The 18,369-nt window shown below is 34.9% G+C and overlaps 1 protein-coding gene across 1 annotated transcript in view; it reads right to left on the bottom strand.

Moving 5' to 3' along the window:
* Positions 1–12,140: 12,140 nt before the first annotated feature.
* Positions 12,141–18,369, bottom strand: part of LOC123668623 (nostrin) — a 43,222-nt gene continuing 36,993 nt past the window's right edge. The window contains exons 12-14 of the mRNA XM_045602342.1: positions 15,823–16,090; positions 14,307–14,459; positions 12,141–13,490 (exon numbers count right to left, since the gene is read on the bottom strand). Of these exons, the coding sequence (XP_045458298.1) occupies positions 13,375–13,490; positions 14,307–14,459; positions 15,823–16,090 (537 nt within the window). The 3' untranslated portion in view covers positions 12,141–13,374. The remainder of the gene's footprint in view (positions 13,491–14,306; positions 14,460–15,822; positions 16,091–18,369) is intronic.

The following is an 18,369-nucleotide window of genomic DNA, read 5'->3' as shown; positions in this document are numbered from 1 at the left end:
CTTTTTAAAATCCTTGTATTGTGCCCTTCAATTTGATACCCATATTGTAGTATTCAAGAAAAAAAAATTTTTTTCATTAACTACAATGGCTTCGCGCAGCCGCCATGTTTGATTTTTTTTAATGTCACCTATCTAAGAACACTTGGGCAGCTAAGACGAACCTAACGATACCTCAATTATGTAAATCCGTTCAATGGTTCTGGAAATATGAGGTAGTAAGGAATATTACATACAAACATACATACATACATACATACAAGATACGCGCGAAAAACATAACCTTTCCTTGGCAGTCGGGTAAAAAATGGACAGTACGAAAAAGTATTTTCAAGAGTTGGCAACACTGCCTTCGCATCGCCTTTGCGCATTGGACACGTCGACTCCGGCAAGTCCACGGCCACCGGTCACTTGATCTACCTTTGCGCATTTTGACAACCAGCGTTCTTTTTACATGACCCGAATTATATATTATAAATAATTTTTCTCACTTCTCTATGTAAAACTATTTCGTAATTTAAAACTTTTGTGCGCGATAATATTTTGAGTCGACGTCGAACTAACCAATAGCACACCGGCAAGCATGCGATACGTGATAATAAACACTCCCGTCCCCTACCCCATACTACCAAATAGACCGATAAATCGCTTCTGCGCAGGGCTGCCAGATGTACGATTTTAATCGTACTCATACGATTTTTTTGCATTTTTACTCTTGTACGATCGCTAGACCAAGATCGTACACAAAAAGTACGATTTTTATGTTCCTATTACCTGGAAGCATTTCATAATTAAAAAAAAGTCATTCACCGGCAAGCATGAATTTAGTAGAACTACCTCAACTACCTAACGCATGCCTAGATACGCTTTTACTTGAATGAAGTCTCTTTGAATAATCATATAAGAGCTGTATTTGTTTGCTTTCTAACAAAACTAATATATATGATATAGATATTTACTCTTTCGGTAGTAATTGAGACTTGAAAAAAAACACATTTTGAAATTATAAACAATTTGAAAATTATAAAACACTGGCTCAATTTACTTTAAATTTATTATGTTTTCCCCATTTCAGTGCAGATTGTGAACGAGCATTCAGCGAAGTTTATTTAATCAAAACAAAACTTAGAAACAGTTTGTCCAATGACACACGTAAGGGCAAATTATTAGCTAAGCAATTAATTAAGAAGAAACGAAAATTTTACGAAGTTTAACCCAACAAATTCCTTTATTCAAAAATATGACCACAGAAAGTTTTGTATGAGTGTGACAAATAGTTTTATTACATTTATTTTCTAAAATAAACGAATTTTGATAATTTATAATAAAAAATTAGTACTCAGTCTTAAAGGGCTGTACGATCTTTTTATTTCAAAATTTCCTTGGCATACGATTTTTTTTTTGTACTTGGCGTACGATCACACTTTTTGTGTACCTGGCAGCCCTGCTTCTGCGTAGCTTCAACGCCAGCGTTCTTTTTACATGACGCGAACTATACTAATCATCACAATACGCAGATACGCCTACGCGTAGGATAAAAAGAGATGGCTATAAGTACTATAGGTGCATCTTTGTTTTCGAATATGCTCATGCGATTTTGTACGCAATTACTATGAGCTTAAGTTTATTTTAAAGAAATTTTAATGTCGGTCGTGTTTCTTTTTAAATATTTTCGAATTTACTATTTAGTATTAAGACAGTTGACGAGTGATTAATTATTAACGATTAATGTTATTGTCTCGCGTTGAAGTACATACTAAAAAGTGTGGGTTTTTTGTTGTATTTTTAATTATATGTATGTATCTCGAAAAATAATTAAAAACTGTAATACATAAAATCAAATGAACTTCTAAATACGCCTGCATCGATTATTATATCTATACAAAAATCAAAAAAGTAATTTAAATAACATGTTTTGCAGCCAGTCGTAAGCCTGGATGAAGTATGAAGGTGAGTTAATTTGATTATACTATCCATAAATATTAACGTAGGTAGGTACGTAACGGCATTCGTATGTGTTACAATTTATAACATATAACTACTTCATAACCTTAATACAAACAAAAGTAATGTAACTGATGCTGTATACAGAAATAGCTAGTTACGAAAAATAAGCAGTTTCGAAACTAGTTACGCGTATCCACGAAACTAAGTCTTTTATGTGTAATGTGTACTCGGTTGATTACACATATAATTGTGTTTGCTCGCAAACGAAAAAAAAACCGACTTCAATTACATCGACGAGTAATACAACGTAGATCGACGAAAAAAGCGTCAAGTTAAAACGCATTATTAGATATAACTCGAAAAGTAGTTGTTAGATCTCAAATAAATTTAAATAGGACCAATTGGCACACACCACCTTTCGATTAAAACAAAATTTGTCAAAATCGGTCCACCCGGTCAAAAGTTCTGATGTAACATACATAAAAAAAAATACAGTCGAATTGAGAACCTCCTCCTTTTTTGGAAGTCGGTTAAAAAGACGTTACGACCCACGACTAGATACAACTAATGTTTAATGACTGTTAATGACTGAGATATAGATGCTTTAAAAAAATGCCGCGCCACTTATCGTTTCGCTCCCAAGCAATGTAAGCATAAATTCATTGTTTTCGTTTAATTAATTCATAGAACAAGCAAGAGACGCAAACTCAGCGTCTGGTCGGCCTCCCTGACATCCGCTGGACCCAAGACTGTAGTAGTTAAGGAGTAATTTTTGAGTAATCTTGATAACGCGTAGTTACTTGACTATTTTTTCGTCGATCTACGTTGTATTTATTACTCGTCGATGTAATTGAAGTCGGTTGTTTTTCGTTTGCGAGCAAACACAATTATGTGTCTCGAGAAGCAGAGAAGACAGAAAGAATATGGGAGTAGCGGTCATTTAATGAGTCAATCTTTTCGCCAATCCTTGTTCCCGTAATCCTCGTGTATTTTTCATATAAGTTATTAAGAGTGTATGCTACCTCAAATTGCTTATTTTCCACTCGGCACGATGTCCATATCTTTACTGAATATTTAAGTTTTAAATTTATGTATGGTAAAATTCAGGACATAAACTATCTTACGTATGTTTCGAAAACACGATTCCATAAAATTTTCTCGATACAAAAAAATCGCAAAGTTACCTTTATTTTTAACCGACTTCCAAAAAAGGAGGAGGTTCTCAATTCGACTGTATTTTTTTTTTTTTTTTTTTTTTTTTTTTATGTATGTTACATCAGAACTTTTGACCGGGTAGACCGATTTCGACAAATTTTGTTTTAATCGAAAGGTTTTGTGTGCCAATTGGTCCCATTTAAATTTATTTGAGATCTAACAACTACTTTTCGAGTTATATCTAATAATGCGTTTTTACTTGACGCTTTTTTCGTCGACCTACGTTATATTATACCATATAACTTTCTACTGGATGCACCGATTTTGATAATTCTTTTTTTTGTTGGAAAGGGGATATCCTTAGTTTGGTACCATGATAAGAAAACCAGGATCTGATGATGGGATCCCAGAGGAATCAAGGGAAACTCTCGAAAATCCGTAATAACTTTTTACTGGGTGTACCGATTTTGATAATTTTTAATTTAATCAAAAGCTGATGTTTATCATTTGGTCACATATAAATTTTATCGAGATCTGATAACTACTTTTTGAGTAATCTTTGATAACGCGTAGTTACTTGACTATTTTTTCGTCGATCTACGTTGTATTACTCGTCGATGTAATTGAAGTCGGTTCTTTTTTCGTTTGCGAGCAAACAGAATTATTGTATTAAAACCTTAATACCTATCTCAGTAAATATAGAAGTTATGGACTTGAGATTAAGCATGGTAATTGAAATAAGTATGAAGAACATTCTATATGTTGCGTTTTTAAATAAATAACTATTGGTAATGTTTGTGGGGAGAAAATACATATAATTCGCGCGATGAACAAACAAGCGCTCTCAATTCTCTTGTGTTTTTAGTACGGATGAAATCTGAATTCGAGCTGACGTAGTGTAGCCCCTTAAGTTATTGTTATTCTTGAGATCAAACCTTGATCATCATAACGTTGTGAAATTGATATCTCCGTGTGAAATTATTCGGTCTTATCTTTCTTAGAATAGGAACATACAGCAGTAAGGAACGTAGATACTTCATTAAATTAAATATTAAAGTTCGAATTGTATTAAAGAAATTAAATAACATTAAATTGTTATAATATTAATGTTATCATATTTCATTTTATAACATTAAATTTTGAATTGAATTAAATAAAAATTAATTAATAAATTGTTATAATATTAAAGTGTTACGATATTTTATTATTTTGTTATTGTTAAATATTGTTAAAATTAAATTTTGAATTGAATTAAACAAATTAAATAAAAAGTATTAAATTGTTATATAATTAAACATATAATAAGTTTAAATTTATATTAAAGGTTTACATTTTAATAAATGATCTTACAATACATTATTTTATAAATTTACAAATATAATACAATTTTTGTTTAATTACTAAATTTGATTTTTATTATCGTTATATTTTATTGTGTGTTTTATTATATTTGTGATTTTTTTTTCGTGTGAAAGTATTTTATATTTAAGCCAGTTGCATCCTCTGATCATTTCATTACTCTATAATCATGACAACCACAACCGTATCACCAATACCAAAAGAAATTATAGATCTAATTTCGCTATATAGTGGTGATAAAAGACATTTAAATCTTTATTAACGAAAATGTCAATACGTGATTGAGCGGTATAATGGTAACGAGGAACAAAATCTTTACGTTTCTCACGCTTTAACGAGTCGACTAAGAGATGATGCAGCTGAGCTTTTATCCGAACGAGAGGACATTGTAACATGGTCCACTTTAAAAACTCTGTTATTCCAACATTTTGGAGGCCCTCACTGCTCGCAGTGCAGAGTGCATTGCTATTGAGTTGGAATCTTTAAAAATTAATCCAGGTGAAACCTTTCTCGAATTTTGTAATAGAATACAAGGTGTTCGTTCGTTATTAATGTCGAAGGTCAATTCAATCCATGATCCAGATTTAAAACTTGCGAAGTCGGTTATTTATAATAATACAGCTTTAAATGTGTTTTTTTATATAACCTCTCGGAAATATGGTGCGTATAGTTAGGTTTAAATCACCCACAACTTTAGAAGCAGCTTTAAGTATTGTTCTCGAGGAAGTAAACTTCTTAGAGCAATATAAAATGCGTAATCGTGTACATGGTAATAGCCAAATTATGGGTTCGTGGCCACCGATTACACAACCATTTGGTCACAAGCCCAGCTTACCTTTTTATTCTAAATTTAATTTTAATAATTCTCAAAAGGCACCTCAAATTCAGAAATTTTGAGTTACATCTTTGTTTTATTAAAGGTGCGATATGATAAACATCAGCTTTCGATTAAATTAAAAATTATCAAAATCGGTACTCTCAGTAAAAAGTTATTGCGGATTTTCGAGAGTTTCCCTCGATTTCTCTGGGATCCCATCATCAGACCTGGTTTCCTTTCCTCCAACAAATACACAAACTAGGGATATCTTCTTTCCAACAAAAAAAGAATTATCAAAATCGGTACATCCAGTAAAAAGTTATTGCGGATTTTCAAGAGTTTCTCTCGATTTCTCTGGGATCCCATCATCAGATCCTTATCATGGTTTCCTTATCATGGTACTAAACTAGGGATATCTCCTTTCTAACAAAAAAAAAAAAATATCAAAATCGGTACATCCAGTAGAAAGTTATGCGGTATAATACAACGTAGGTCGACGAAAAAAGCGTCAAGTAAAAACGCATTATTAGATATAACTCGAAAAGTAGTTGTTAGGTCTCAAATAAATTTAATTGGGACCAATTGACACACACCGCCTTTCGATTAAAAAAAATTGTCGAAATCGGTCCACACGGGCAAAAGTTCTGATGGAACGTACATAAAAAAAAGAAAAAAAAAAACAAAGAAAAGAAAAAAAAAATACAGTCGAATTGAGAACCTCCTCCTTTTTTGGAAGTCGGTTAAAAATGCTCAAAACTAAATAATGTGATCGCAGCTGTGTGCGCGTCCCATGACAGGATGCTCCACAGACTCGGCCCAAATTACTGTGTCCTTTAACCTTTTGACCTTTAAACACATAAAAACTACTAAAATACGAATTCCGAGAGTACAGATAACTAATATTTTCGAATATGACATTTCAATATATATTTTTTAAAGGCAAATAGGGATGTGGTCAGAATATTTTTAGAGGTGAATGAGTATAAGTGAATGAACAGCATGAGCGATAAAATAGGCCATGTTCTTTAACTATATTTTAAATTTTACGAATTATAACTTGTTAAATAATATTACCGTAAAACGATTTGTTATTAATTTGTATTTTGTTATTTTTTTTATGTTAAGCGCAAAAAATGCTTACAAAATATTGCAAATGTCAAACATTTATGGTAAAGTGTTCATTTAAAGGTTTTATTTTATATTATGAATATTTCTGAATATCAATTTCATATTGAACATTTTTAACGCTATCCCATATAATATTAAAGTATACCACGTAGAAACGGCATAAACGTTTACTGTAGTTCACAGGAAAAAATTTTGAGACTTGAGGATGAGACTTAGGATTACGCAATGGGGGCTTCATGGAGTACAATGTTATTAGTCCTTTTTTGTAGATTTTAGAGAGAATGTGCCGTCGGCGCAAGGTTTTTTATTCACAGTAAATACAAATAATGTGACAATAATATTAATAGGGTCGACTTTTTTTTAGACACAGGCGGCCGTATTTTGTTGTAAATTTTATTTTTGGCGTCTTTTTTACCGACCATTTCACATAAGCGAAATATAAATTTGTTACCTTTTACGCTCGATGCTCGATTAATATTTTTTTTTCGTAATTCTGTAACCTCTACTAATTCTTAGAAAAAAAATATTCAATATATTATTAGGTTTTGAAATAATTTTAGCAATATGTTAGCGTTAATATTCGCACATAAAATGAATTTTATATTCGTCTATGGCTTATTAATATTGTTCATTCATTTGCTCTTTGTGTCACTTTACTATACTTACAATATTACTCTATTGTCTGTGGTCGGAAGTACGCCATATTTGTTTACTGTTTAGGACTATTCCAAATAAATAGAACATACTTGACAAGGGCTCGCGAGTCCTGTGCGCCAGCGACGTCTATAGGTGACAAATAACCCGGACCACAAAAATATTAAATAAAATCTATACTATAAAAATGAGTCGCTGAATGTGTTGCTAAGCGCAAAACTCGAGAACGGTTGGACCGATTTCGCTAATTCTTTTTTTAAAATGTTCCTTGAAGTACGAGGATGGTTCTTACGGAGAGAAAAATTCTAAAAAAAAAAAAAAATTTTAAATTTCCTGAAAAAGTCTAAAAACAACACTTTTCTATACTCCCATACAAAAGATTTGTGATAATACTTAAAAGTCAATTTGAACATTAATACCATACGATAAAGTTTGTGTTAGGCGATACGAAGTTCGCCGGGTCAGCTAGTTTTCTATAATAAATTTGATATTTGAATAAAACAAAATGTGAAAAAACATAAAACTATCAGCTAACACATAAATAGCAAATAAATAAAAAAATCAAATCAACTAAAATCAATCAAATCGTCATAATAAATCTGATATCTCAAATCTGGCGCATCCTCAAAATCATCTGGCAGCATATAATCATCATCTCTAACCCCAACTCTTATAAAAGCCTTTCTTCTGAGACCCATGGCTTTGGTGTCGTGAATTCAAATGGCGGGCATATTACTCAGTACTGTTTTTGTACTATTTGCGACCTAAGCGAAAAAAAATTATTTATTTTAACTATGGCGAGCCGTATTACTCAGAACTGTTTTTGTATTATTTGCTACCTAAGCGAAAACAAATATTTAACGTAAATATTTATTTTAACTATGGCGGGCACAAACCGCACCGATTATATTAATTCCCTTTTAGTGGCGTGAAGGTAGATTTTTTTAAATATTAATCTTTTATTACTCCCTTTTTAGTTATTAATTATCTAATAAGATAATAATTGTGTTTGCAGGCAAACGAAACAGACCAACTATAATGACAAGTAATACAAGTAGGTAGCCGAAAAAATAGTCAAGTAAATAGGCATTATCAAAGATTACTCACAAAGTTGTAATCAGATCTCGATGAAATTTAAATGTGACAACATCGGCTTTTGATTAAATTAAAAATCATCAAAATCGGTGCACCCAGGAAAAAGTTATGCGGATTTTCGAGATTCCCTCGATTGATACTTTCGCATTTCTACTAATATTATAAATGTGAGTGTGTTTGTTTGTTCGTCCTTCTTTCACGTCAAAACGGCTGAACCGAATTTGGAAAATTTTGGTGTACAGATAAAACAGACCTTGGCGAGCCTCAGGCTACTTTTTATCCCGGAATCATCACAGGAACGGGAACTACGCGAGTGAAACCGCAGGACGCAGCTAGGTTATAATATAAGTTAGGAATAAACTAATGACCATGAATACTGGCGTATTTAAAAACCAACTTTATATAGGTACATACAATGATTACTTTTTTTATGTCAATACTTCATTTTATTTTCACAAGCAACGTAAACAAATAAAACATTTTTAACCGACTTCAAAAAAAAGGAGGAGGTTACTCAATTCGACCGTATATATATATATATATATATATATTTTTTTTTTATGTATGTTCGGAGATAACTTCTTCGTTTATGAACCGATTTGGATAAATCTTTTTTTGTTGGAAAGGAGATGTTCATAGTTTGGTACCATGATAACCAGGGTCTGATGATGGGATCCCAGAGAAATCGAGGGAAACTTTCAAAAATCGTAAGGGTGACTAGTAAATTTAATCATGTTTTCATTAAGTACTATAAAGCACTACTATTTAATAAAGGTCTGGAGTCGAGCTGATGATGGAGAAGAAAGATAGTCGAGGGAACTCTTTAACAATTTATAGCAATTACCTGCTTTTTGAACTTAATTCGTTTTTATTGATGAGAACTTTGCATCTGTATGAGTTATAAGTGCCATTATAGTCTGATGATGGAGACAAAAGTTAGTCGAGGGAACTCTTTATCGATTTATAGCAATTACCTGCTGTTTAAACTTAATTCGTTTCTATTGATGAGAACTTTGAATATATATGAGTTATAAGTGCCATTTCAGTCTGATGATGGAGACGAAAGATAGTCGAGGGTACTCTTCAACGACTTATAGCAATTACCTGCTGTTTGAACTTAATTCGTTTCTATTGATGAGAACTTTGCACCTATATGAGTTACAAGTGCCATTACACTCTGATGATGGAGACGAAAGATAGTCGAGGGAACTCTTTAACGATTTATAGCAATTACCTGCTGTTTAAACTTAATTCGTTTTTATTTATGAGAACTTTGCATATATATGAGTTATAAGTGCCATTTCAGTCTGATGATGGAGACGAAAGATAGTCGAGGGTACTCTTCAACGACTTATAGCAATTACCTGCTGTTTAAACTTAATTCGTTTCTATTGATGAGAACATTGCACCTATATGAGTTACAAGTGCCATTAAAGTCTGATGATGGAGACGAAAGATATTCGACGGAACTTTTCAACGATTTATAGCAATTACCTGCTGTGTAATCATCTGTGTCGCAGGACCAGGTTTGATGATGGAGCCCATGCAGCACACTCGAGGGAATTTCTCAACAATTTACAGCAGTTACCTTTTGCTGTTTGACGACCGCTTTGATATAATGGTGCATGTGCCGTGTCGGCGGCGCCTAAACACCGACGGTCGCGGGTTCTATTCCCGCTCGGAGTGGATATTTATGTTTATGCAAATATTTATTTTCGGTCTAGTTGTTAATCCTTGTGGTTCTCCCAACCTAGCCTCGGAGAACACGCTACGCTGTCAGTCCCGGTTGTTTTTACGTAAACCTGATAGCGAACTTTACTCATAGTATGTCGACGCGTTAGCGCAGCGGTCACAGCACCGGCTGTTGCGCTGGCGTTAGTGGGTGCAATCCCCGCGCACGACAGACATTTGTATTGGCCATATGGATATTTGTCATGATCTGGGTGTTTGTGCTTGTGTATTGTGTATGTTTCCGAACCCCCAACATAAGAGAAAAAGCATCCTTCTTAGGTCTACCCATCACTAAAAATTGTAAAATAAAATAATTTTTAACAAAAAAATACCGACTTCAAAAAGGAAACTAAAAAGTGTAAAATAAATTTACTTAGTACAAAGTAATTCGTATTTTGATTTAGTTAATCAGAAATGATTAAATAAATATTTTATAATTTTGAAGTTGGTGCCAAGTAAATACTACAACAACCTGGCTACAATAACAAATACAAACAACACACACACACAACAAACAAGTACAAAAAATATTATTAGATATGTCAAAACAATAACAGAATAATAACAGTATTCAACCTAATAGTCAATGAAACAAATTAGGAAAGAAAACTGAATACAACTTACGAGTTGATACTAGAGTAGTTATTGTTTTACTTGGCACCGACTTCAAAATTATAAAATATTTATTTAATCATTTCTGATTAACTAAATCAAAATACGAATTACTTTGTACTAAGTAAATTTTGTTTCACTTTTTAGTTTCCTTTTTGAAGTCGGTTTTTTTTTTGTTAAAAATTATAATAAATGCATAAGCAGAAATTTGAACTCGAATTTTAGCGGCAGTCAAATGCGTAACGCATTATTAAAAAGTATTACGTAGTGTTGTGCTATAATATGCCTTAGCATTCTTAAATACGATTCATATTTCACTTAAAAAAATGACGGAAACTCGCCGTGGCTCAGTAGCTCGCTCTCACTCATACTAACGAAAATAATGTAGAGCTAGAGAGTGAGAGTATGACTGGTTGCAAAAGTGCGCCGCGCATCACCGTGTCTCACTCTGTAAGTGAAGTTAGACAGAGCAAATAGATAAGAAATCCGACATTCCGACCGAACAGAGCGCGTAATGTCAAGTGTGATGTGTAATACTTCATTTCGTCGCGTAATGTGTGATGCCATATTTCATGTTCGGGTAATATCACGCGTAATGTATCAATTGCATTACTTACACATGTCAACACTCAGTATTTCGTCAGTAGTCTTATGGTGCACAGACGATTGTAAAGTCAGTGCGGATAAATGAATTCTCGAAAACAGCTAAAAATCAGAGTTAATTTACGAGAGACGCCTTGCCCAAATTTATTATCCCACAGGCATTCATTATCGCGGTATAGTTCGATAATCTTTGTTCTCCGTATCGCTCAGTTTTCGCGTCATTTTGTAATGTGGTGCAACGCAGCGTGGTCCCCGTACAATAAAGCGGCAGCGTCTCACAAATCGATATTTGATATATTAGAGTAATATACATTTAATATATTTTTTTTTTATATTTACATTTAATAAGTTAGTTTTGTAAATCAATAGAATACATTCAAAGCTCACAGAATGTCGTGGCGGATAGAAATAGATATAAATAGAAATAGATAGGGCGGAGAGTAAACCCTCGCCCGAAACACCGCGTCTTTCGGCAGCGCGTCCCAAAGGCGCAACCCCCTCGCGCTACCCCGGCGCGTGCAGTGCCAACCTGAGTTTGCAAAGGCCAGGGCGGCCACGGCCTCCACACCGCCTGACCGTGGTCTCGGCGCGAGAGTGCGCTATCACACGCCTTAGGGCGGTGTTTGCCATGGACTGGGTGTTTGTGCAGTCTTTGTGGGTCTCCCCACCGTGCCTCGGAGAGCACGTTAAGCCGTCGGTCCCGGTTGTTATCATGTACACCTGATAGCGATCGTTACTCATAGTAGGGAATATATCCGCCAACCCGCATTGGAGCAGCGTGGTGGATTAAGCTCTGATCCTTCTCCTACATGGGGAAAGCGGCCTATGCCCAGTAGTGGGATATTACAGGCTGAAGCGTTATTGACTTCTCGTCCGAAGTAAACATTTTATTATATTATTACATGAACCTAGGTAAATACGTACCAGTGGCAGTTGTGCAAGGGAATTCCTTCAAGATCAAATAAAACCACAATAAACGAAGAAGAAATATATTTATATTTTCATACTTACATTTAAATATTATTGCAATTAAAAAACTCAGTTATTTATAATTATCACCATTTGTTTATTACATAGAATACTTTGGTTTAAGTTTACAACATAATGATTTACTCCAGCACGCTTCCGCAGATATTGCAGGTTATCGCATCCCGAGCGCTCGGCTCGGAGGCTAACAACACCGTACGAGCAACGTCGATGTTTATCAACGACTAACGATTACTTAACCGCGATATACGTTTAATTTTCATTTATTTCATATAGTTTTATTACTCAGTCAAAATAAAACACAAAAATAATAACTTAGCCATTATTCCATCGAGCTGAAAATTGGTGCAGATCTATACGACGTTACGACTGATTAAGTATTAAATTTCCATAAATGCTATTTGTGCAGGGAAACATTTGCAAGGTCACTTAACAGTAGTATAAAAATTAGCACGCCTCTTAAATAATTGTACACGTCAGCGTGACTAATTTGACTGCATTAATATGTAGATTTTGTGCTTTTTTTATCAAAAAATATTAGTCAAGTGTGCAGGCGCTGCGGATGTGACAGCGCAGATTTTTTCATGAGCACCGCTTATGTAACTGACCGTTAACACTTCGTTCTAAAAAAATATATCTAATTTTGGAAACACGCTTCTAAGACTCGAGTCAAACATGATCTCGGTCAATGTTACTGAGCTCGGATGTCTAATAATCCGTGCGTTGACGCTTTAACCTCATTCGGTTCTGATCTAAAAGTACAAATAAATTTGTAATAAAAGAAACAAAATATATTTTAATTTCTGAGATTAAAACACTTTCATGATGTGATATTTCAGTCTACGTTGTATAGGATAGTAGTTTAAAATAGAAAAGCGATTATTTTCTATTTGTGTGGGTTGTCGGCCACAGATGACTTGCTGAAATTCATTTCATTTCAATACTTATACTTAAGAAAACATTGAAGAAGTGAATAAAGTAGTTCTGTTCGTATTTCTCTGTAGCTGCCTCATAAATTAATGATTTTATAACAATGTTACTGTGATTTAAAATAACTGAGAACTTCATAATTAAAAACACAATCAATCATGAATCAATACACACACGTGTCAGTCCGCAAATTATTTTACAATGACTTTGTAAAGTTAATCGATTTGTAGGATAAATTATTTTATTATTATTATTATTAATTGACTTTATAATAACATCGGACGTCCTCCGACCTACCGTGAAACATTAATGTTTTGGTTTTGAATGTCACGCACAGCCCTGAAGCGTTACCGTAGACCTTATATGCACGAGGTGATCTCCTCGACGTACGAGGAGGGGAAGATCCCGAACGAACCATTCAGGTCCCCGCTCCACCAGACCTCGTCCTGCTTCTCGTATATGTTTATAATGTCACCTGTCACACAAAATTGATTGTGAGCCGTTTATCTACCATCGACCATTTCAAGTCGCCACAGAATCGTCGAAAGAAAAGTTATATAAAATTCGCAGAATGGACTTTATAGTGTAAAAGTTATATAAATTACCGATTATCGAAAATAAATAAATAAATAAACATTTCACACTCAACGGCCCTCAGTAGGATTTTCTCCTGTGTTTGGTCCGGAAACACACAATACACAAGCACAACGCCCAGACCACGACAAACATCTATATGGCCGATACAAATGTCTGTCGTGAGCGGGAATCGAATCGAGCGGGAATCGAACCCACGAGCGCCAGCACAACAGTTAGTGCTATGACCGCTACGCCAACACGTCATCAAATGTTGCTTTACTATATAAAAAAAAAAACATTTAAACATGAAAAATGTGTTAGTCTTTCAAGTGGAAATAGGAAGCGGAATTTTTGTTATTGAACAAAAAATCGCAACGCAAAATGAGAACAAAGAACAATTGTCAGTTTTGTAAGGAGATAACTGTATATAGCGATTTACAAACATTGAACAAATACAAAACATACATTACAACTGTATCGACCGGCAGCGAGATATTACACAAGTATCGCAAGCGCGTTGCCGACCCTATCACCAACCCCTCTCCCGAGGACGCCTGGTCACCTTACACACCAAAGGAACACAACACTGCTTTAAAGCAGTATCATTTACCTGTGATCTTCTTTACGAACAAGGTATTTTCTCACACGGGCTGCTCCAGATTTTTTGAAGCAGGATTTAGTACCTCTATAAAATTAAGTAGACTAGACTTCGTACCCGGAGCCAGTGTCAGCTCGTCGTCGAGGCGAGCTTCGTACGCGTAGAGCGCGCGACACTTGCCGACATACTTCTGTAACTGCTCGTCGGTGGCGGCACTGCTGCCCACGTCCCTCAGATCCGACGAGCTGTCGCTTTGCGACGAGAACTCGTCTGGAAAATTTTAGTATACTTATATTATTTGTATGCTAAACATGTCATCGAAGAGTTGATTGATTGGTTGGTTTAATGGCTTTCAGTTGTGCCAGTGGGGCACGGTTGATTCCGCCAATGTCACGTAGAGTAGAGAATACACCATGGAGATTGATGGGCATCGAAGAATTACCAAACTTATATTATAAATACATGTCATGGAAGAAGCGCGGGTTAATTTGTAACTACAAATTATACCTGATATAAAATCATCAAATTATATAGTTATACGACGATTCTCTATGGTTAAGTATATTACTAGCTGTGCCCGCGACTTCGTCCGCGCGGAATTCACAAAAAAGTTATTGTTCTGTTCACAGTTATAAAATAAAAAAAAATTCTAAACTGAACGTAGCCTACGCTACTCCTTATTATATCAGCTATCTGTCAGTGAAAGTCCCGTCAAAATCGGTCCAGCCGTTTCAGAGATTAGCCAGAACAAACAGACAGATAAAAGTTATAAAAAATATTATTTTGGTATGTGTTTATACCGTGTTTACATCCGTACGCATTTGGTAAAAAGTGGTTATTTTAATATTACAAGCACACTCCAATTTTATTTAGTTGTGTAGACAAATGAGAAATGTTATTTGTATGCCAATCACGTTATCGAAGAACCGCTGATGAGATGGTATTTATACGAAAACACTCTATCATTAAGTAAATATAAGAAATACCACCACCCAGTTCAGATACGTCCATTTAGTTTAATGCAACAGATTTATTGGCATTTACAGTTACTGCTACGTTCCTATAAATTCTAGATTAATGTGACATTTTTGGTCGTTTACAAAAGAAACATGTATTATGTAATTATTTATTCAGAGGGTCATTATGATTAGAAAAGACTAAAAACCTTTGTTAAACTCAGCACAGATTACAAAACGTGCTCAATAGTTAGAGTAGCAGCAAACGTCACTAGAGATAAGGGAGTATTATATACAAATATACTGTGTGGCTACGGTACTCAAGAATATAGCCACCCCCTTTCTTCCCGTGGGTGTCGTAAGAGGCGACTAAGGGATAACACAGTTCCGCTACCACCTTCGAACTTAAAAAGCCGACCGGTGGCGGGATAACCATCCAACTGCTGGTTTTGAAATACACAGACCGAAGACGGGCGGCAGCGTCTTCGGTGCGACAAAGCCAGTACTGCGGTCACCAACCCGCCTGCCCAGCGTGGTGACTATGGGCAAAACACATGAGTTCACGTTATTTTTGGCGTAAACTTGTGGAGGCCTATTTCCAGCAGTGGACTATATAGGCTGTAATAATGAAAAAAAATATATACAAATATATATATATATATATACAAAGCGCAGACCAAAGTCGCTGTCCTGCTGGGTGGAGAGGCCATCCCCGGCGCCGCGCTCACTCCAGTCGAGCGGACTGTCGGGTGGGGGGGGAGCGGGCTCGCTCTTGTCACGGCGGAAGGGCAGGTGCTCGATACGCAGTTTGCTGGAGGCGCGGCTCATTATGGAGTCGCGTCGCTCCCGTTCCTCGCCGTGAACGCTCTTCGAGAGTGCCGTGTAGCTCGGCTGTAGGTTCTTGTTCACCTCGTTTTGATAGTCCTCTTGCAGCCATGGTGGAATCTATTCGACGACCAAGTCGCGAATCAGAACGATAAGAGGAAGTTATACAATTATTGTTACATTATGAATAGTCAGGTATAAAAGAAAAATTTGGATTAATAAAAATTTTAAAAAGTAATTACAATAGTTAGCTACCAGTACTATTAGTTGTTTCTGAAAACTATAACCAGTGTTATCGCCAAAATGGAACACTACATTATTAATAAAATAATCATTATTTTGTTTTATTAATATACAAGTTATTGAAGTGGCGACGTCGTCCGGCCATTTACGGCTATATAGAGGACTATGGAGGCATATCATAGCCGAATATATGCATTCGTAAATACGGCTCATTTTGACGTAAAAATATCGATCATACAATTCTATTGCTATTTCGACCATACCTGTGCGAACTGCGAACACTTACATTACTTAATAACAATCAACCTAATACTTTGATCATGTAATCATACAAAACATTATGTTACTCATAATTGTGTTTGCTCGCAAACGAAAAAAAAACCGACTTCAATTACATCGACAAGTAATACAACGTAGATCGACGAAAAAATAGTCAAGCAACTACGCGTTATCAAAGATTACTCAAAAAGTAGTTATCAGATCTCGATAAAATTTATATGTGACCACATGATAAACACCGGCTTTCGATTAAATTAAAAATTATCAAAATCGGTACACCCAGTAAAAAGTTATTACGGATTTTCGAGAGTTTCCCTCGATTCCTCTGGGATCCCATCATCAGATCCTGGTTTCCTTATCACGGTACTAAACTAGGGATATCCCCTTTCCAACAAAAAAAGAATTATCAAAATCGGTACATCCAGTAGAAAGTTATGCGGTATAATACAACGTAGGTCGACGAAAAAAGCGTCAAGTAAAAACGCATTATTAGATATAACTCGAAAAGTAGTTGTTAGATCTCAAATAAATTTAAATGGGACCAATTGACACACACCACCTTTCGATTAAAACAAAATTTGTCGAAATCGGTCTACCCGGTCAAAAGTTCTGATGTAACATACATAAAAAAAAAAAAAAAAAAAAAAATACAATCGAATTGAGAACCTCCTCCTTTTTTGGAAGTCGGTTAAAAAAACGAAAAAAAAACCGACTTCAATTACATCGACGAGTAATACAACGTACATCGACGAAAAAATAGTCAAGTAACTACGGGTTATCAAAGATTACTCAAAAAGTAGTTATCAGATCTCAATAAAATTTATATGTGACCACATGATAAACATCAGCTTTCGATTAAATCAAAAATTATCAAAATCGGTATACCCTGTAAAAAGTTATTGCGGATTTTCGAGAGTTTCTCTCGATTTCTCTGGGATCCCATCATCAGATCCTGGTTTCCTTATCATGGTACTAAACTAGGGATATCCTCTTTCCAACAAAAAAAGAATTATCAAAATCGGTACATCTAGTAGAAAGTTATGCGGTATAATACAACGGAGGTCAACGAAAAAAGCGTCAAGTAAAAACGCATTATTAGATATAACTCGAAAAGTAGTTGTTAGATCTCAAATAAATTTAAATGGGACCAATTGACACACACCACCTTTCGATTAAAACAAAATTTGTCGAAATCGGTCCACCCGGTCAAAAGTTCTGATGTAACATAAAAAAAAAAAAAAAAAAAAAAAAAAACAATCGAATTGAGAACCTCCTCCTTTTTTGGAAGTCGGTTAAAAAAACGAAAAAAAAACCGACTTCAATTACATCGACGAGTAATACAACGTACATCGACGAAAAAATAGTCAAGTAACTACGGGTTATCAAAGATTACTCAAAAAGTAGTTATCAGATCTCAATAAAATTTATATGTGACCACATGATAAACATCAGCTTTCGATTAAATCAAAAATTATCAAAATCGGTATACCCTGTAAAAAGTTATTGCGGATTTTCGAGAGTTTCTCTCGATTTCTCTGGGATCCCATCATCAGATCCTGGTTTCCTTATCATGGTACTAAACTAGGGATATCCTCTTTCCAACAAAAAAAGAATTATCAAAATCGGTACATCTAGTAGAAAGTTATGCGGTATAATACAACGGAGGTCAACGAAAAAAGCGTCAAGTAAAAACGCATTATTAGATATAACTCGAAAAGTAGTTGTTAGATCTCAAATAAATTTAAATGGGACCAATTGGCACACACCACCTTTCGATTAAAACAAAATTTGTCGAAATCGGTCCACCCGGTCAAAAGTTCTGATGTAACATACATAAAAAAAAAAAAAAAACAAAATACAGTCGAATTGAGAACCTC

This window comes from Melitaea cinxia, chromosome Z (genome assembly GCF_905220565.1).
Source record: "Melitaea cinxia chromosome Z, ilMelCinx1.1, whole genome shotgun sequence".
Classification (NCBI taxonomy): Eukaryota; Metazoa; Arthropoda; class Insecta; order Lepidoptera; family Nymphalidae; genus Melitaea; species Melitaea cinxia.
The sequence above is the reverse complement of the archived record's forward strand: the minus strand, read 5'-3'. Positions and strand labels throughout refer to the sequence as shown.